The 21060-nt window shown below is 43.7% G+C and overlaps 2 protein-coding genes and 1 pseudogene across 2 annotated transcripts; 1 reads left to right on the top strand and 2 right to left on the bottom strand.

Annotated features, from left to right (window-relative positions):
* Positions 1 to 3509: 3509 nt before the first annotated feature.
* Positions 3510 to 5386, top strand: LOC123142989 (putative F-box protein At1g30920). Its single transcript, XM_044561729.1, has 2 exons — positions 3510 to 3798; positions 3893 to 5386. The coding sequence occupies exons 1-2, from the start codon at positions 3679 to 3681 to the stop codon at positions 5018 to 5020; spliced, it is 1248 nt and encodes a 415-aa protein (XP_044417664.1). The 5' UTR covers positions 3510 to 3678; the 3' UTR covers positions 5021 to 5386.
* Positions 5387 to 12228: 6842 nt separating this feature from the next.
* Positions 12229 to 14310, bottom strand: LOC123142990 (outer envelope protein 61-like; annotated as a pseudogene).
* Positions 14311 to 17910: 3600 nt separating this feature from the next.
* LOC123142988 (bisdemethoxycurcumin synthase) lies at positions 17911 to 19660 on the bottom strand. The gene is made up of 2 exons (XM_044561728.1): positions 19321 to 19660; positions 17911 to 19189 (listed from the first exon to the last, which is right to left on the bottom strand). The coding sequence occupies exons 1-2, from the start codon at positions 19628 to 19630 to the stop codon at positions 18183 to 18185; spliced, it is 1317 nt and encodes a 438-aa protein (XP_044417663.1). The 5' UTR covers positions 19631 to 19660; the 3' UTR covers positions 17911 to 18182.
* Positions 19661 to 21060: the final 1400 nt, after the last annotated feature.

The raw sequence follows: 21060 nt of genomic DNA, 5'->3' as shown, positions 1-21060 counted from the left end.
CGTCGGTGGAGCTACGAGGGGCCCACGAGAGTGGGGGCGTGCCTACCCCCCTGGGCGCGCCCTCCTGCCTCCTGGCGTTCCAGACTTTGACTCCAAGTCTTCTGGATTGCTTTCGGTCCAAGAAAGATCATCGCGAAGGTTTCATTCCGTTTGGACTCCGTTTGGTATTCCTTTTTTGTGAAACTCTAAAATAGGCAAAAAAACAGAAATTGGCACTGGGCCTCCGGTAAATAGGTTAGTCTCAAAAATAATATAAAAGAGCATATTAAAGCCCATTAAACATCCAAAACAGATAATATAATAGCATGGAACAATAAAAAATTATAGATACGTTGGAGACGTATCAAGCATCCCCAAGCTTAATTCCTGCTCGTCCTCGAGTAGGTAAATGTTAAAAACATAATTTTTGATGTGGAATGCTACCTAACATAATTATCAATGTAATTTTCTTTATTGTGGCATGAATGTTCATATCCGAAAGATTCAAGACGAAAGTTTAATATTGACATAAAAACAATAATACTTCAAGCATACTAACAAAGCAATCATGTCTTCTCAAAATAACATGGCCAAAGAAAGCTATCCCTACAAAATTATATAGTCTGGCTATGCTCTATCTTCATCACACAAAATATTTAAATCATGCACAACCCCGATGACAAGCCAAGCAATTATTTCATACTTTTGATGTTCTCAACTTTTTCAATCTTCACGCAATACATGAGTGTGAGCCATGGACATAGCACTCTAGGTGGAATAGAATGGTGGTTGTGGAGAAGACAAAAAGGAGGAAGATAGTCTCACATCAACTAGGCGTATCAACGGGCTATGGAGATGCCCATCAATAGATATCAATTGAGTGAGTAGGGATTGCCATGCAACGGATGCACTAGTGCCATAAGTTTATGAAAGCTCAACAAAAGAAACTAAGTGGGTGTGCATCCAACTTGCTTGCTCACGAAGACCTAGGGCACTTTGAGGAAGCCCATCATTGTAATATACAAGCCAAGTTCTATAACGAAAATTCCCAGTAGTATATGGAAGTGACAAAATAAGAGACTCTCTATCATGAAGATCACGGTGCTACTTTGAAGAACAAGTGTGGTAAAAGGATAGTAGCATTGCCCCTTCTCTCTTTTTCTCTCATTTTTTATTTTTTTTATTTGGGCCTTTTCTCTTTTTTTATGGCCTCTTTTTTCTTCTCTTTTTTTTTGTCCGGAGTCTCATCCTGACTTGTGGGGGAATCATAGTCTCCATCATCCTTTCCTCACTGGGACAATGCTCTAATAATGATGATCATCACACTTTTATTTACTTACAACTCAAGAATTACAACTCGATACTTAGAACAAAATATGACTCTATTTGAATGCCTCCGGTGGTGTACCGGGATGTGCAATGAATCAAGAGTGACATGTATGAAAGAATTATGAATGTGGCTTTGCCACGAATACGATGTCAACTACATGATCATGCAAAGCAATATGACAATGATGGAGCGTGTCATAATAAACGGAGCGGTGGAAATTTGCATGGCAATATATCTCGGAATGGCTATAGAAATGCCATAATAGGTAGGTATGGTGGCTGTTTTGAGGAAGGTATATGGTGGGTGTATGGTACCGGCGGAAGTTGCGCGGCACAAGAGAGGCTAGCAATGGTGGAAGGGTGAGAGTGCGTATAATCCATGGACTCAACATTAGTCATAAAGAACTCACATACTTATTGCAAAAATCTATATATGTGTGAATGGTGTGGTGCGAGACATTCGATGATATATATATATATATATATATATCTTTCCTACAAGCAGTGGTAGTTACCACCACTTGCGTTTTGTATGTTGTATGTAGTATCGGTCGAAACCGAGAGTATGTACGTGTAGTATGTAGTATATAACAATGATTACGTAGTATATATACTATTTTTTAGGTAGTATGTACTATGTTTTGAGTATGCTCTTTTTTACGTACAAATATATACGTATTTCACAAATATAACAAAAACTATGGGTTCATATGCAATTTTTTCATGAAATTTGCTTTGAAATATCTTATATATATAGTATATGAACATATTTAAAATAATAAAATAGTATATATAGTACCACATGGTATATATTCTTCACCCGAGGTAATCTTACGATCACTTTCTAAATAAATTACGTTTAGAATATAAATGGTTACATGCATATTGATTCAATATGTAAAATTTGTTATAAAAAACAAAAATATCGATTATAAGACCAGAAAAAACACATTTTATATATGTTTTACATTATATTTTTACATTTTTAATTTTATGTAACATAAAATATTTTTTACGGCGAGTGCATATTTTTTTACGTTCTCTTTTTATGTTTGAAATAAGACAAAATTTATAAACGTAAAAATACGGTGCATTGATGTAAAAAAATAAAGGGGTGAAGAATAATTATTCCTCACCCAGGTTGACGAATAGCGATATATATATATAAAATTTATTTTTTCTTTAATTTTATGTTTTCCATTTAATTTTTGTCATTTGCTGGTATTTTACTATACTACATATTGTACACGTTATGGAAAATGTGTTTTTTTTGGAAAACACAAAATTAAATGGAAAACACAAAATAAAAAAATAAAACAAAAACCCCCAACCCTTTTAGTACCGGTTGGTGTTACCAACCGGTACTAAAGGTATCCCCACCCCCGGCGCTGGCCCGTGCCACGTGGTGGCCCTTTAGTGTTTCGCAAGGCCCCCTGCCATTGCGACACATGCCCTGGATGCTCGGCCTCCAGCCCCTGATTCTGTTACTGCTGGTGTCATCAGCTACCCAACTATGGTCGTAATACTCATGTACCTATGTATGTCTTTGGGTGAAAAACAACGGTCAAAGGAAAATAATTTTCCCTTCTAGTTTTAGTCTGATATGGTCTTTTCCAAAGGAGCCACACTACCAAAAACACAGGGATGCCCCATTCCATTACTCCATCAATCATCTATACTTTGTACTCCATCCAAAATCAATACAAACACAAGAAATGATGGTTTTATCTCTTAGGAGAGGCCTAACATGGATAAAAAAATGTGCCCCAGTTACCATCGTGTCAAGACAATTAGCTCGGGACCCCCTACCCGAGATCCGGCGAATTTGACTCCATCACCTAGGCAGGTGCGATCACGGGCAGATGATACGCCGACGCAGACTGAGTGGTCTCATCAGCCGTCAAAGGAAGGTTGTACTATATCCGTAGCATAGTCTATTATAAATTGTTTAGAAACACTATATCTACCGTTGATTTATCCTCAAATCTTGCAAATGAACGGCAAGAATTAGTTCGAGATACAATGTACAAAGAGACGGCCTTGGATTTTATGCATCTTCTAGGACGATGATGCCCCTGGGTGCCACTAAGAATGGAAGAAATGGGCAATTGATATCGTTGTAACGTAATTTATTACTAGAAAAAATATTTCGATGGATATGCATGCCATTATTTTACTAGTAGTTGTTCTCGGCAAGACTCTGGAAGAAGCCGTAAAGCCCATCCAGATCCAGGCGAACAGTCAAGCGACAAAGATAACGCGGCCGCCGCTCTAGCTATTTCCCTTTCCGGCTTCCGAACCCTAGAGCTCCGGCGACGGCCGAGGCGACATCCCCGAGGTACCACCGATCCCCGATCCGAGGAGGAAGCGATGCCGCCAGGACGAGGCCGGCGTGCGCGCACGGAGCAGCACCACCCGCCGGAGACCGGCCGCCGCGACGAGGGTGCTCCGTCCCGTCCCACGCCGCCGTTCCCCGCCTTCGCACCTCAGGTCTGCTCCACATCCCCTCCTCTGATCTTTCATCGGTCCATGGAAGGGAATCGGGAGCCTGATTGAATGGGCCGTCCGTCTCTTGAATTCGCAGGGGAGGAGGACGAAAAGGCCGAGGCAGCCGCCGGCGGCGAGCCTCCCCTTCGCCGAGATCCTGTCGCGGGTGCCGTACCGGTCGCTGTGCCGCTTCCGGTGCGTGTCCAAGGCGTGGCGAGTCCTCTGCTCCCACCGGGCCATCGAAAGGAGGGTGCCGCAGACCCTCTCCGGATTCTTCCACACCCACCACTCGGACGGCGGCCTCCGTTTCAGCAATCTGCCCGGGGGAGGCGCCCCTCTGGTCAACGCTTCGCTCCCTTTCCTCCGCAGGAGGTACGCAAGCGTCAAGCTCGAACAATGCAGCAGCAGCCTTCTTCTCTGCAAATGCCGGGAATCGGAGGAAGTCGAGGAATGCGATTACGTCGTGTGCAATCCTATGACCGGGCAGTGGACCGTGCTGCCTCCTATAGTATGGCAGGATGAAGAGGATGGTGAACCTGCGTATTTCAAAGTGGTGCAGCCCTTCCTGGGTTTCGACCCGGCCGTTCCGTCCCGCTTTGTGGTGTTTTCGCCCCTTGTTGAGGTGTGCGACGATGTGGCGATATACTTGTCGGAAACTGGGCGATGGACTCGCAACAGTGAGTGGGGGGATAACAGCGAGTATCCTTCTTTTTCTGCAGAATGTGCCTTCCTGAATGGCATGATGCATTTTCTGCATTTGGTGATCGAGGAACCTATAATAGCCGTTGTGGACGTAGAGGGGGATGTTTGTGGGGAAATTGCTTTGCCGGAAGGAATGGAAGACGCCAGTTCTGGTTATAGTTCAATTGGGTACTCTCAGGGGAAATTGCATGCCTGGTATATGCATCCTCATTATTACGAACTCTCTGTGTGGGTACTTGAGGATTATGCTAGTGAAAAGTGGACCCTAAAGCACACCGTTGACGTTCCAGAACTTTTTGGAAGGGAATCCGCCGAAGAGGATTGTGACGAAGAGGACAGGACCTATAAGTACGAGATGTTTGCAATTCATCCGGAGCATAATTTGATTTTCCTTACTGACTGGAAGGAGGTGAATCTGTCGTATGATATGGATAGCAAGGAAGTGCATCTTATGTGCACTTCTGGAGATTTCCTGGGTGGCCTACCTTTTATTCCCTCTTTCGCGGATTTGGTTGTCGGATGATCGCTGAAAGTCGCTGCTGCTTCATGCACTTAACGTGGTGGCACTAACGCCTTTGTAAAAATCAGTTGTTGGTTGTGTGTGCGCCTAATCTTCTAGTTCTGTGGCACAGGTTTGGATATGTCGTCCTATCATTCCAAATTGTGCTTTTTTAGGTGCATGCCCTTCACGGCTTTGAACAATGTTGGTTAGCCGTAGATATTTTGTAAGGTTTGGATATGTCCCCCTAGCGTTCGGTGCGTGCCTTTCGCGGCTTTGAACAATGTTGGTTAGCCGTAGATATTTTGTAAGCGACAAGCGGTCCAATGTGTAATACTTAGTTGTATGAATGACCTAGTCCCCTATATATTTGCTTTAATGTAGTACTAACTGCTGTGGCACTTGTTATCTGTTCGTGTGGGCTGAATGTAAGCTTATATTACCATGTTTAGTATCCTTTACATTTTCTGTTCTTCATTTCTATCTAAGCTGAATATTGATGACGCTATTTTTTTGAGCATTTGTGAATTTTAAGATGGTGGTCTTTTACAGTAATATGATGTTTCCTGCTGTTCCCTTTTATATATATTTTGCTGCATATACAGAGTCTAAAGAGATGTTAGCTTCATTTATGAATCCTTCATGGCCTGCCATCGATGATGTCAAACAATATGAAGCTCTTTTGAATGGATTGCACAATATGCAGCTTATCATATCTGATGAACATCATTATTTCTTTATTTTGGTCAGGAGAGAACAAAATAATTCTGTTTGTTGCGAAGACTAATTAAGCACTCTTAAGTTTGCCGTTCGTTGCCTACTACTTATGCACTGGTGTGTTCCTAATCTTGTGTTTTCATTGAGTTGTCCATCATACCATGACCAATATTTTCCTACTAGAATTCTGACTATATTGTTGAATTTCTAGGCCGTTGTCAAACAATATGGAGTTCTTTTATATAGATTGCACAATATGCAGCTTATCATATCTAATGAACATACTTATTTCTTCATTTTGTTCAGGAGAGAGAACAAAATAATTCTGTTTGTTGCCAAGACTAATTAAACGCTCTTAAGTTTGCCGTTCGTTGCCTACTACTTATGCACTGGTGTGTGCCTAATCTATTGTTTTGATTTAGTTGTCCATCAAACCATGACCAATATTTTCCTACTCCCTTTGATCCATATTACTCGTCTTAGATTTGTCTAGATACGGATGTATTTTACACTAAAATGTGTCTAGATACATCCGTATCTAGACAAATCTAAGACAAGTAATACTGATCGGAGGGAGTACTAGAATTCTGACTATATTGTTGAATTTCTAGGCTGTTGTCAAACTAAACATATTTTGGAAGAATCTTCAGATTTTTTTAAAGCTTAGTACATAATTTTGTTGTCTACTATCTGAACATTGTATTGAGTGCACATTGAATTCTGTTTGATATATTTTTTGTTGACCAAAGGTTCTGAACTTCCCACTCTAAGGGGCTCTTTGCCAGGGACCGGCACAATTAAACGGGTAAAAAGAACTAAGCCTAATCTGGGCATGACTTGTAAATAGAGCAAAGTTTTTACTGCAACGTAGTAGTTTCTAGTTTGTTACTAGAAGCCCAGATTTTATCACCGTTCTTTAAAATAAATAACCACATCAGATAAGCTATGCTGGTCCTGTCAATTATTTCAAAAATAGTAATATGGACCTGGCATTTATAGGTAGTATGTACTACCTTCTCTTATTGCACCCACAGCCAATGGTGTAGGCTCAACATGATGCATCACTATACTACATAGCATTACTGATCACTAGTCGCTTCGTTTCCTATAACTATCTTTGGCCACATTCCTATTTATTAAAAAATCACAATCACCTCTACCAGTTTGAAAGCATTTAAGAGTACAAATACAGTAGTAAACAATTTGCTATATTTTCTCAACTGGCAAATGTTTTGAAATGGATTCTCGGTAATAGTGAAACGTGGTTGGGACTTGCAATTTGTAGTTTGATGACCAGTTTAGAGTTAAGGTAGGCATTAAGAAAAATTAAGCAATTACTCACTCGGACCCAAACATGAGTTCTTCTATCTGATATAACATCATATCTAAATTCCAAACAACCTGCTCAGTAATCCTTTCACCCATCTAATGAACTAACTTGATGTAGATATGAGCAAGTAGTTTGCTGTCTAGGCTGATATACTACTAATTATTCTTCAAATGAATTCGGGATGATCACTGAAAGTCGGTGCTGCTTCATCCATTTAATGCGACCGCACTAACGCCTTTGTAAAAATCAGTAGTTGAGTGTGTGTGCCTAATCTTCTAGTTCTCTGGCGCTGGTTTGGATATGTCCTCCTAGTATTCCGAAATGTGCTCTTCAGGTGAATGCCTTTTGCGGCTTTGAATGATGTCACTTAGCCGTACATATTTTGTAAGCGAAAAACGATCCAATGGGTAATGCTGAGTTGGATGAATTACCTAGTCACCTAATATATTTGCTTTCATGTAGTACTAACTGCTGTGGTCACTGGTCACTTGTTACCTGTTCGGGTGGGTTGAATGTGAGCTTACATCTTCTGCTCTTTATTTCCATCACTTATCATATCGAATGAACATATTTATTTTTTACAAGAGAGAGAACAAAATATTCTGATTGTTGCCAAGAATAATTATGTGCTATTAAGTTTGCTGTTCGTTGCCTACTACTTATGCACCCCTGGTGTGTTCCTAATCTCGTGTTTTTGTTGAGTTGTCGGTCGGACCATGACCAATATTTTCCTACTAGATTGTTGAATTTCTAGGCTGTTGTCAAACTAAACCTATTTTGGAAGTATCTTCTGATTTTTATTGACCATGATGTACCTTAGTATGTAATTCTGTTGTCAACTACCCAACATTCTGAACTAAGTGTATTGAGTGCACATTGAATTCTCAACTTCTCACTCTGAGTGGCTCTTTGTCAGGGACTGGCAAAACTAAACCTATCGAATTTGTTATTGTTGCCCAAAGGTTCTAAACTTCTCACTCTGAGTGGTTCTTTTCCATGGATCGGCAAAATTAATGGGTAAAAGAAAAAACACAGTTATGCCTCATCTGGGCATGACTTGTAAATCGAGCAAAGTTCTTACAGCAGTGTAATAGTTGCTAATTTGTTGCTAGAAGCTCAGCTTTTATCCCCATTCTTTAAAATAAATAACCAAATCAGACAAGTTATGCGGGTCCTGCCAGTTATTTCAAAAATAGTAATATGGACCTGGCATTAAGCTAGTATGTACTACCTTCTCTTATTGCACCCACAGTCAATGGTGTAGCCTTAAAATGATGCTTCACACATGCATTAGTTATTATTACTCACTTCATTTTCTATAACTATCTTTGGCCACATTCCTATTGATTCAAGAAATTACAATCACCTTTACCAGTTTGAAAGCATTTAAGAGTAGAAATACAGCAGTAAACAGTTTGTTTTATTTTTTCAACTGGCAAATGTTTTGAAACGGATTCTCAAACAAAGACGCTAGTAGTGAGACGGGGGAGGATCTTGCAATTTATAGTTTGATGACCCATCTAGAATTAAGCTAGGCATTAAGAAAAAAACAATTACTCACTCCAATCCAAACATGAATTCTTCTATCTGATATAGCATCATATCTAAGTTCCAAACATGCTTCTCAGTAATCCATGTTAGCCATCTAATTTTTTTGAATTTTCAACAGGGGTGGCGTGGGGTGGGGGTGGGGGTGGGGGATTCCCCACCTGAATTTGTATCCAGTTGCCTATAAGGCTTTGCAGCTCATTGCAAGAATAGGTTCAGGTGATTACCCATCTAATTAACTAATCTGATGTAGATACTAGCAAGAGGTTTGCTGTCTAAGCTGAGATACTACTAATTATTATCTAAATGAATTCGGGATGACTGATAATTGTTCATATCTTCTTCAATTTTGCCCACAATCAAGAATGCAGGAGTGGTTAAATTTCCTGTATTACTACTACTGCTGACTTTGCTATTTGTAACCTTCCACAGATACCAAGAAAACACTCAATCTGAGAGAGGTGGTGAGAAATAGCCATGCATGGTCTCTCCTATACTTTCTGCCAAAATAGCAGGCTTGTCGATCAAATGCATAACAAGATAACATGCAGGTGATCAGGCTTCGTTAGTTAGGCCCATGTGTCTAAAAGGATAAACTGGTCCCTCGCTTCTACTGTTCAAATTTGGTAATCTTTCTTGACTCTAATTAGTATATTTTGAGCTGTTATTTTATTCGACCAAACGAATACCTCCCTATTCAATAATTTTTCTGTAGCATGTTTCCTTTGGGTAGGAAGGATTGAGGTAGGATCAATTTTATTAATAGCATAGTACCTGTGCATTACTGTCATTATAAGCCAAAACAAACTGTACAATCAAAATCCATATGATCAAACATATCAGCTACAGGGTTCTACACTAAAGTAGGCACCAGTTACATTTTTTTTCCATTCGATCGAACTTTTACCGGGTTCAAGTACCATTGAAGATAATGGAACAAAGGTCCACAACCAAAACGTAGTGTCAGAACGCAGCGTGCGGAGAAAATAAAGGAAGGCCCTACCCCTAGATGTTTCGACGTCCAGACCCCATCTGAAGCCACCAATTACAAATATGTATGTCGGAAAAAAATACCCCACCGGTAAAGCATTTTGTTGCTCCCCATAGTCACACAACGCTGCCTAACATACAGTAGATGCCACACTGCAAATCAGTGCATAAAGCGCACACCTGCCAAACCCAATGAGGTAAACAAACAAAATGGATATATAAATGTTGTGCAGAATATTTCAACTCGTTTTTACCTGGTATTTTTTTTGAAACAGAGGCAAAAGATATGCCTCATCCATTAATTGAGAAGAAGTTTAAAGATCTTACAAACAACACAGATATACAAAGTCTCACTCTCGAGACATTAGTTTACCCCAATGCTTGGCACACACAATACTCCAAACAGCGGCCTCCTTGATGATGGTGATCAGAATTGGTGGTGGCATGGACTTGTGCCGAAACACCCATGAGTTGCGCTCGTTCCAGATGATCCAAGAGGGTAGCATCATGAGGGAGGCCATGACATTCCGATTAGGGCGATGAGGCTCGGAGATACCAATCCACCTAGCTTTGATGGAAGGGATGGTGCTCCATGATGAAGGTCAACGGAGTGGAGATGGAGCCACTCTTTAATCATGCCTCAAATCTTAATAGTGAAGCGACACTTGAAGAAGAGATGATCAACGGATTCGGGTCGCTCGTGCAAAGTGGACACTTTCCACAGTTTGGCCACCCCCTTTTTCAAATATATCGGCGGTCCAAACTTGACTTTGGATGGCCAACCGTGCGAAAATTTTGACTTTCGGAGGGCCCCAAAGCTTTCCACACTGCCAACTCCGTGCACAAAGTAATGAGGCCATGAAATTATGCTTTATAAGCGGATGCTGCCAAGTAGTGCCTGCTTTTTTTTTTGCGACTGTGCCAAGTAGTGCCTGCTAACCATATGCTTCCATGTGATGTCGTCATTTATGCCCATCATGAGATGGACCTCGCGCAAGTTGGCCCAAAGGGACACAATTTGGCGGATGTGCTCAGTACTCCAATTCTCGGGGGCTTAATTATAAAGAGCTAAGCTCCCTCTATCATGGCCTCGGCCACCTTCCACATCTTCCTAGTGACGCCTTGTAAATCAAAGGTGCAATCTCCCTAGGCCGCACCCCATTGAGCCAAGGGGAGACCCAAAAAGGAGCCCACTCCCCATTGCCAATGGTGATAGTGTAGGAGGTGTAGAACAAGTTGGGATCCGCATCATCACAACGGTTTCCAATACACACCCACGTTTTGTTGGGTTCCTTCCATTCAAACGAAAACCATTGCAAACGCAGTGCATGAGCAATCTTGAAGAGGTTGAGTACCCCGAGACGGCCAAGGGTGTAGGGGTGACAGGCGATATGCCAGTTATTCTCATTTCTATCGCATCTAATAGAGAGACAAGTTATTCTCTCCACTATGCCCCTACTAGATCCCAACTGAACAAGCGTAAAAAGTTGGGCCATCGCCAACCAAACCAACCCATGCTATTCTCAGTCTTCTTATTTCTGCCACATCTAATAGGGCGGCCAGTTATTCTCACGACTACAGTCTGATCCTTGGTGCCCACCTATTAAGATTACACGTATAAACCATGCACAATATATTCATTTGTTCAGTTGATTTCGGAAATGGCCACAGATGAATAGCTAGTTTAGAACTGCTCTAATTCATTTGACAGCTTCTGTTTGTGCAAGATGCCAGAGAGCCACATTTGACAGCTATGCAAGTAATATCCGAAGAGATCAATATCCCTTACGGTGTATATGTAAATGAATACGAATACCCAGCTTCAGACAAACATTAAACTTTAGTCGGGAGAAAAAGAGCTCACTAACAGCTTCCAAAATTTAGTACACTGTTCTTATATCAGGCAAATATGAATCTAGTGCACAGTTGCCTTACGCAAGCGGCAGCATAATACTCACCCGGGTGAGGCGGCTTCCTTGTAAGGCATATGAACTTGAGAACTCCACAAAATACCTTCACCCACATCATCATTCTGCTATCATACATCACATAGTATCAACACGTCTGAGTGGACCCTCCGGGCTGTAACGGTAGATTACCTGCCGATGAGCTATGTGTGCCTACCAAATCATGAATCTTGTCAATCATCAGCTGTTAAAATTTGCAGCTATCAATCATCAACTGTCGTCAATCACAGATATCTCTTCATGCTTTTTAAGAGGGAAAATTAGGACTCGTCTGTTGGAATTAACCACGCTGTTGTAGTTCGGCTAGACACAAATCAGTCACCGTTTTATGTTTTTGCATGCCACCCGAGTGCAAGAGCGGCGCGGAGGGCAAAGCATTTTATGTCTATATTGCAATTTTAGCAAGTGATCAATTAAGTTTCTGTTTTTCCCCTGTTATGTAATTTGTGCTGCTCATGTTCTCAATCTTAGAAAATGTATTTTTTATGATTTTATCAATTAATAATAGAACATATGATTTTACGGCATATGGTATCAATTAACAATATAACGTAAGACATTCATAACATCACAATTCAGCGGTCAGCCTATATATACCTCAAGGTAAAAATAACCTTGGCCAATTACTTCTAATATGTACAATATATAAATACATATGACAAAAGAACAAACAAGGCTAAGTATTCATTCCCAATTTCTAGGATACACGGTGTGATCGGCATCAGAGGGATGTCTAGGACAAAACATATAGTTGAATGAAAGTGGTGAGGGTGCCCGAACCATAAACCTATGATGTCAAGTATAACCCATCTCTAAATCTTATAATATTTCACAAATTTATACATGAAATTTCACTTGTATTTATTTCTTTTGGCAAAAAGCCATGTAGTTAATTGACTACACACCCATAACATGGATTTGACACTGCGATCCAGGACGCAGGAGGATCAAGGACAAGATCAGCATGACAATGGCAATGACCAAGCCCTTCCTGGCTAGGAGCCAGTTCTTTGTCTTGTTTGCTACTTCTACTCCTCGCTGTGCTCTGGCCGTCCATCTAATCATTCTGTCTAGACCTTCTGGAGATAATGAAGCCATAGCTTGTTGTGCTTTGGCATCCTCCTCCTTGGAGAGCTTCATGCCAAACTTCTGACTCAAGTCTGCCATCACATCAGGACTCATGTTCTCCATCATGGACACGAACATCTGCCGCATAGCCTGGTCTTCCATGGATTTTCTCACGGCTTCTTGCATATCAGCTATAGAACTGGATGGCGACTGGTTGTTAACTACTATTTCATCATGGTTCTCCGCAACATTTTGCAAAGACGGAGGCTGGAAGGTTGGAAGTTCTTCTACAATCTCTTCAATAACAACTCCTTTTGGAAGTTCTTCTACAGCCTCTTCAATAACAATTCCTTTTGGCAGATTTCCTTCAGCTGCAAGTTCTCCCTCTGTCTCTCTCAGGACCTCAGCAATGGTTTCATCTTCTGGAGAGATTTCATGGGCTTTACTCAAGTCAGCGACGGCAGCTTGAAGGTTCCCCAGTCCTCTGTACGCCTACCCCTTCGGTAGTACGCCTTGACGACGACATTGCTCGAATCATCACAACCTAGAAGAACCTCTGACCCTTCGTTTACGCACTCCTGAAACTTGCCCGATTTCAGGTAACAGGACATCAGATTAAGGCTGCACTGCACCCTTAATGCGTGCGCGGCTGCCGACGGCACGTTCTTCAAGCTATCCTTGGCGAGGTCGTACTTGGTAGCAGCCTCGGCGTACCGCCCACGGCCGTGAAGCTCGTTCCCCTGCTGCTTCAGGGCCTTGGCACCAGATATGGCGTGTGAGATCTGAGCGTCAGCTTGAGCCTTCATGGCGGCGAACTCCTCGGGCTTAGCCATGGTGAGCTTTTCGGCGATGGAAAGCATCTCCTCTGGGCTAGTTTGGTTCAGCTGCTGAGCGGCAAGTTTGAGGTCCTGAGGAGTCATGTTTCTCATGCTCTCGGATGCCAGCTTTACCAGGTCGGGGTTGGACGCGAGCTGCCGCTGCATCCTGGCCAGGTCGTCCGGGGACATGCGCCGCATCTGCTCCTCCGCCAACCGCATCATCTCCGGGTTCATCGTGGCTCCGCGCGCCGGCCGCCGATGGGATCGACGTCAAAATGATGCACCCGGAGCTCGCGGAGTTGGGAGTTAGCTGAGCTCTCGCACGTCTGGCTTTTCTTTGGTGGCTGATTCGTAAGGTCTGTTGCCATATTTATTTACCGGCCGGGGTCGTGGAGAGGTGACCCGAGTCCAAGCCAAGACGGATACGTACGTACGCAGTCCAAGCCGACACGGATAGCACACGTGACCGACTAAGTTTTTTTTACCGGAGCGGGGAGCTACCGGCAAAGAATCCACCACATATGATTGCTTTGAGATTCGCGGCCATTGTTCACGTATAAGTAAGCCAATCTCTTTCACACTTCAATACGTGAGAATACAAACCTGCTGTGGACCCCTATGCGTGCCATGCAGCTTTTGTCAGGAATCTACATGTGGGTAGTAGTACGGCGATTAAACATTCACAAGTCTCTCTCCGAAGGAAAGACTAGTATTAAATTTGATAGCCAAAATTTTGAAGATTGCTATATTTCAAACAATAAATTTAATTGCCGATATTTTTATATATTTGAATTGCTCGAGGCAAGACCTTTAAAATAAGATCAAAATTGGATACATTTCGACTAATTTTATTTCACAGATTCCAAATAACATATTTCACTCAACTATCTTGAACAAGAGAACTGATTTCACTCATTTTGAGAATATATATTTCACTCATTTCAATAAACAATTTCACTTATATTATTTACAAAAGATAGGTTTCACACATTTTTCAAAACACATTACACTCACTCAATTGAAATAATATATTTCACTCATTTTCGAAAAAACTGATTTCACATTTCCGTTACATTCAAAATCCAATTTCACTCAGTTCCAAAAAATGATTTCCCTAAAAATTTAATAAGTTCAATGAAATAACTTTCACATGTCGACAAATGTAAGTTTCACATTTTGTAAACAACAATTTGACATCTTTTCACACACCGCAATAACATATTTTCACACTCAGTTCCACTCATTTTAGAAAACGGATTTCACTCATTTGAGAAAACATATTTCACTCAAATTTTAACCATATTTCACTCATTTGAAACAACCAAATTTACTTATTTCAAATGATTTCACTCATTTCAAAAACATATTTCACTAATTTCAATGAAAAGTTATGTTATGATAACACAAAAAATATCCAATTTCACTATGTTCCAAAAACTGATTTCCCTGAAATTCAAATAAGTTTGAAATATGTTTCATAAGTTAAAAAAACACAATTTCATATATTTGAAATATTCAATTTCATGCATTGAAACAGTCAAATTCACATGTTTGGAAGAACACGTTTCACATATTTTCACTCATTTCGAATAATAGATTTCGCCCGGTATATGCGTGAAATTAGACGTAAAATTTAAATATGTTTGAAATCTGTCCAATATTGATCTTGTTCTAAAGATCTTAGTGTCACGAGTTCAAATATATAAAATATTTCAAAAATGAAATCACTGTTTAAAAGATATAAACGATTGAAAATGTCAAAGAGAAAATAAAAGCCATGAAATTTACAGGATGGGAGATTAGACAGATGGGTCGCTTTCATGCATTTGCAGCACGGCGTGGATGTCTCTTGCATGCATGCATGCATGGGTGGGACCTACGCATGATTTGACCTAATGGTGGATACAGACATGAAAAGTTGAAATACACAGAGATACAATGATGTGGGCCACCAAACAGCACGAATCTTAAACTACACCAACGATGGATGCTTGACCGGTACCTCCCTCCATCGGTAAAAAGAGGTTTGCGAGCACGTGACTGCAACAGAAATTTTATTGTGCATAGGAAATATTACAAAATGTGATCAACCTGGTTACAGGATTATGTCATAGTCCTAGAGGGAGGTGATATTCTTGGTTTGTTCTGTCAAGCATGTTTTGCAAAAAAAAATAAAGCAACCTTTTCTATGTCCATGTCCAAACAACGTATGCTTCGTCGCCCGGACCATGTGGGATTTGCAGTCCAAATCACCGATCACAATACATACCAGAAGAGACTAGGAAACCTCACACACGATTATAACCGTTGTTGCAGTATCTGGACAAACCAAACCCAACACAACGGTCGAGAAATCAGGGAACGAAGAGTCATGAGGGACATCTGCGACAGGATAGGCGACATGATGAGTGGGTGCCTTCGATCTAGACAAGCAGCTGGTCTTCCAAAGGACTCAATCTACGGCCCGCCAAATGTCCACACAGACGGCACATTGTAGAGCAAGGGAGAACGGTCATGGACAACAACGAGTTCGTCGGGGCGCCGGGGAGGCCGATGAACCCATCCAAGCTATCCGGCGTGTCAAGGAGCTTGAGATCACACCGACACCACACGCAACCAGCCACTTCTACAGATGACAGAGTCAAATCCAGTAGATCTCGGGTAGGGGGTTGGCCGGCGGGGAGCAAGGTGGGCACGCGGACGTCGAGGTCCATGGTGACAGTGGCGAGGCCGAGCTCAGGATCGAAGGGAGCAGCACGAGGGGAGGGGGAAGATGGTCTAGGGTTTGTCCGGGGGGAGGGGATGACCTTATCCACGCGGGGCACCGTGGGATGGCCGCCACGGCGGCATCACTGGCCAGGGAGGCGTGGATGGCCGCCATGGCCTCCCCCTGTTTCCTGTAGCATGGGGAGGGAGAGGAGGTGAGGTGGGTTGGGCCTCCCTGCCCACACATGGGGCTCCCTCACTCTTTCCGTTCCTTCTTTCTTTCTTTTTGTTTTCTTTTTATTTATTTATTTCTTTTCTGTTTTGCAAAATATTTAGCCAAAAGAAGTCTTTTGTAGCTTATGGAGTTGTGCCACATAAATACTTTGCAATATTGAGCACTGCCATAAAAAGGTTTTGAGGCAAGATAATTTCATTTAACTTTTATATAAATGAAAATAGATTAATGGGGCTGTTTTGGGCACTGTTCTAACTCCTAGTGGCGTTTTGAGAATTTAGGTGATGTTGTTTTCCTCAACATAATTACATAGGAATTATTTGTAAAATTATGAACTATTTTGTTTGCATTCTTGAAGATGTAAATTTTTTTACTTGAAATTTAAACTAATGAATTTAAGTTTGGTTTGAAACAAAGTGAGGATTAGCAACTTAATTGTGATGGCATGGCATCACTAGGGTGGGGTTATTGTAGCATGATTCTCGGGGTGTTACAAATCCACCCTAGCGAGATACATGTTGGCTCCTTGTGGATCACACCACCCCGTGGACTACACCGCCAACTCCAGCCCCATGTAGAGACATGGCCTCATTGAAGACACTCACCTTCTCTGGTTTACCGCCCCCACATAGTTGAACTTGATCCTCCCATGGTGACACATAGACGACCTTGGACACGATGACGCTGACACGACGACGACGACCAACTGACCGTGCTAACCTGCACGACTCCTTGACTCTAACTACCAGATGACGATCTTGACGACTTTCCGGCACCGCACCACCGCTCCCGTCAACGAACCTCCATCTGCTGCCTTGCCGACAACAACCCGTCGTCTCCCTCCTTTTTTTTGTGGGGGAGGGGTGGGGGGGGGATCTCATTACTTAAGGTGGTGCATCATCCTTGCACAAGTTCACAATTTCGTCTGTACCTCCTCCTAACCACACCGCGGTCCGAGGAGTACAACGCCCTTAGGCAGCTAGACTATGACTAACTTTATTTTTGGTACGGCTAATAAGAGTAACTGAGATCTCCCTATCAACTTTTAACTTCTCCTGAAGTTCACTCACAATGGTCATGTGCCTCGACCGGTTCCGTTCAGTGGCATTAATTTAGCATCACCACTGCTTCCGAGCAGTCCAACTCCACCTGGATGGGGCAGGTCGTGCGCTCCAGTGCAAGCGCGAGGCCTTGTTTGCATGCCTCCAGTTCGGCATCAAGGGCATTATCACATGCAAAGAGCTGTCGGCATGCTGTGAAAATAATTTCATCATGGGCGTCCCGCAACACCATACCACACTCAGCAGTACGATTAGCAGCGACTTCATGGCCCGCCCCGAGGCGCTAGTAGGTCGCCACCTCGTGTTTTTTTTAGAGATTGACTATTCATGTTTTAATGTGGAATACACCAAGCCATTGCTTTAACCGGAGTTGGAACATACCTTCATTTTTTGAGATTCAAGAATGATCTGTCCGCCTTCATAAAGACGCGCATATAGCTAGAAAATATTAGGAAAATAAACTTTACAATTTACTACATCCAAGTAGCTAGTTTCTTTTTGTGAATCATATTACACCCAGCAGGTACTACATATATAATTACTAGCTATAGCTAGTCTTATGGGACATGGACTGAAAGCTCAGTGGGACGTGGCCGTTTGCGGCCTTGATTTGATTTGAGTGACGTACGTGTCCATTTAGTTTGACACACGATACGCGCACACACAAATACATACGAACGTACGTATAATGGTATAATTAAGGAGGCTTGAGCTTTGAGAAGGATGACTGGAGGCCATAGATGCACCTAGCGTGGACAGCGGAGCACCATGGTCTCAATTGTGACTCCGGGCCCGAAGGCCAGCATGGCGCCCCACTCCGGCAGCAGGCTCCGGCGCCGGCGCAGCTCGTCGAGCACGAAGACGATGGTCGCGCCGCTCATGTTGCCGTACTCGCGGAGCACGTGCCGGCTGGCGCCCAGCTTCTCCGGCTCCAGCTGGAGCACCTTGTCTATGTTGTCCAGGATCTGACGGCCACCTGGGTGCACCGCCCAGAAGAGCTCGTTCCACTTCCCGTTCCCAGATAACGGCGATGGGAGATGAGCACCACCGTCGTCGTCCTCGTCGTCTCCTCCCCGGAACGCGTCGAGGAGGCAGCGCTCCACGTTCTGCCCGATGAGCGTGGGCACCTGGATGGCGAGGTGGAAGTCGACGCCGCTGCCGGAGACCTGCATGCCGAGCACGTGCTCGGTCTTGGGCAGCGTGGTCTGCGTGGCGTGGACCATCTCGAAGATGGGGCTCTGCTCGCCGTCGCGGAAGGGCCCGGCGCCGACGATGACCGCGCCGGCGCCGTCCCCGAAGATGGCGTGGCCGACGAGGTTGCCGCCGTCGGGCCCGCCGAAGCAGACGAGCGTGATCTCGGCGCAGGCCACGAGGACGCGCGCGCCGCGGTTGTTCTCGGCGAGCTCCCTGGCGAGGCCCAGCGCCCGGCCGCCGCCGTAGCAGCCGTGGAGGCTGAGGATGGTGCGGTTGACAGTGGGGCGGAGGCCGAGCAGCGTGGCGAGCCGCAGGTCGGCGCTCGGGGCGCCCCAGGCGGAGTAGGTGCTGAAGACGAGGTGGGTGATCTCGCTCGCCGGGCGGCCCCACTCGGCAATGGCCTTGGCCGCCGCGCACTGCGCCAGCTTCGGCACGGCGTCGACGGTCATGGCGAGGCGGCTGTCCAGCGACGGCGCGTCTTGGTCGTACAGCTCCGGGTGCGCCACCAGCGTCTCCTCCGTCAGGTGGAAGTGGCGCTTGTCGATGCCCGTCTTCTCGCCTGCAACCAAAAAAAGAAGCATAAATTAGTAGAAGTAAATCATTAGCGGTAGCAGGAAAAAACATGCATGCATGCATGCAAATTGTACTGTAGTCGAACGTGGTGAACAGGGGTAAACATAGCGGTAGTACAGATTCTGGTCAGCTTCTGCTGGAGCTCAGTGAGGTGGTCGCTCTTGGTGACGCGGAAGAGGTTCTCGGCGAAGACGTTCTGGGGCACCTCGACGCCGGTCGGGTTCGCCGTGCCGATGCCGAGCATGGCCGCGGGGCCTTCGGCGTGCTGCCGCCGCGCCACCGCGGCACCACCGTGCCCGATCCCGTTGCCGTTGGCGGTTCCGATGCTTCCCATGGCCGATCTTTCGGAAGCAGGAGCACTACTCTTGTTTGCTGGGCAGGGATCACTAGTCGCTAGCTTTGTGATCGAATGAAGCTTCAATGGCATGCAGCAGCTTGGTCTAATGGGGTATGTGCTGGGCTCAGGATTTATAGTCTGTTTCCTTGGCTGGCTGGCTGGCTGCAAGCTGAACTGTCTGTTGGAGTGGCGGCCCTGGCATTAATTATCGGCCCCTCAGACGCAGCTTCGGACGCAGCCTCCGATGCAGCTTTCCTCGGACAAAAAAATGGGTAAAGCTCAACTCCATTTGGCTTTCACCAATCCCATGCATGGAATTGGGAGGTGAAGGAAATGGGTTAAAATTAATTCCTTTGAATTTCTGTTCCTGGCACAATGGATGGGGGCACTCCTCGCACGGTTAAAACAGCATGCCAATGACATGGAAGATGCAAGGTCAAACCAATTTGCTAGTGGTAAATCACAAAGAGGCATGTCCTTGTTTTTTGATGGAAAGGGGAGGATAAACCTCCTGGCCTATGGATGGTTATCGATGCTTTTAGCCCATCACTTGGTCACTGGTACTCCTTCTCTATCCAAATATATAGCACCTATAATCCGTCTTTCGAGTTTACTTTTGACCATAGGTTAGAGCAATTATATATGACATGCATGTTACACAAAGCAATACCATCAAATTCATATATGGAAGAAGTTTCTAATGATATAATTTTTGTATCATATATCTTATATATTATTCATCTTGTCAATGATCAAATGCAAGTTCAAAAAACGTATTATGCCCTACATATTTGGATGAAGGGAGTTAGCATTACTACCGTTTGGCTCTCAGCCATGACATATGTGAGTATGGACTGGTCACGAATGATAGTGTTTGTAGTAGAGTGCACGGTTTTGTTATAACACGTATCTCGCTATCCGCTTGGGCTTGGAAAGCCACCATCCCGAAGTGGGCATAGTAGGAACACATGGACCACCGTACTTGTCTTTGAGTTAGACGGAATGTGTGTGCAGCTGATGGTTTGACCTCCTCGATAATTCTTTATGACATTAAAGACTTGAGAGACACCTTCCCCATGATGGCGTAGTGGCACACATTGCATTGTTCATGATCTAGCATTATGTATTAGCAGCATGAATATCGCTTAGAGGATATATATACATTTGATCTTCTTGTTCGTCCACTAGATTAAGAGGTCAAAGGTCACAGATTGGACTCGGGAGTCGTGATGCTGGGTAGGTAGAGCGGGATTTTACTCCTTCATCAACATCCAAGGCAAAGTACATACTGAATCCTGGAAGCGAGATCTACCATTTCTAGAGCAAGCCTAGAACGATCGAGTGAGGGAAGTTCAAAACATGGTTCTTACAAGAAACGAGTCGTGGAAGTCCCTACAAGCACATCTTGCAAGGGCATGAGCTACAACCCTGGAGTTCCTTGAAAATATAGTGACTATCAAATCCTTGTGTCGTTGATTGAATAAATAAGCAAGGAAAGATCTATATGGTAGGCGATTGCT

The sequence above is a fragment of the Triticum aestivum genome, chromosome 6D (genome assembly GCF_018294505.1).
Source record: "Triticum aestivum cultivar Chinese Spring chromosome 6D, IWGSC CS RefSeq v2.1, whole genome shotgun sequence".
Classification (NCBI taxonomy): domain Eukaryota; kingdom Viridiplantae; phylum Streptophyta; class Magnoliopsida; order Poales; family Poaceae; genus Triticum; species Triticum aestivum.
This window is presented reverse-complemented; position numbering and strand designations above follow the sequence as displayed.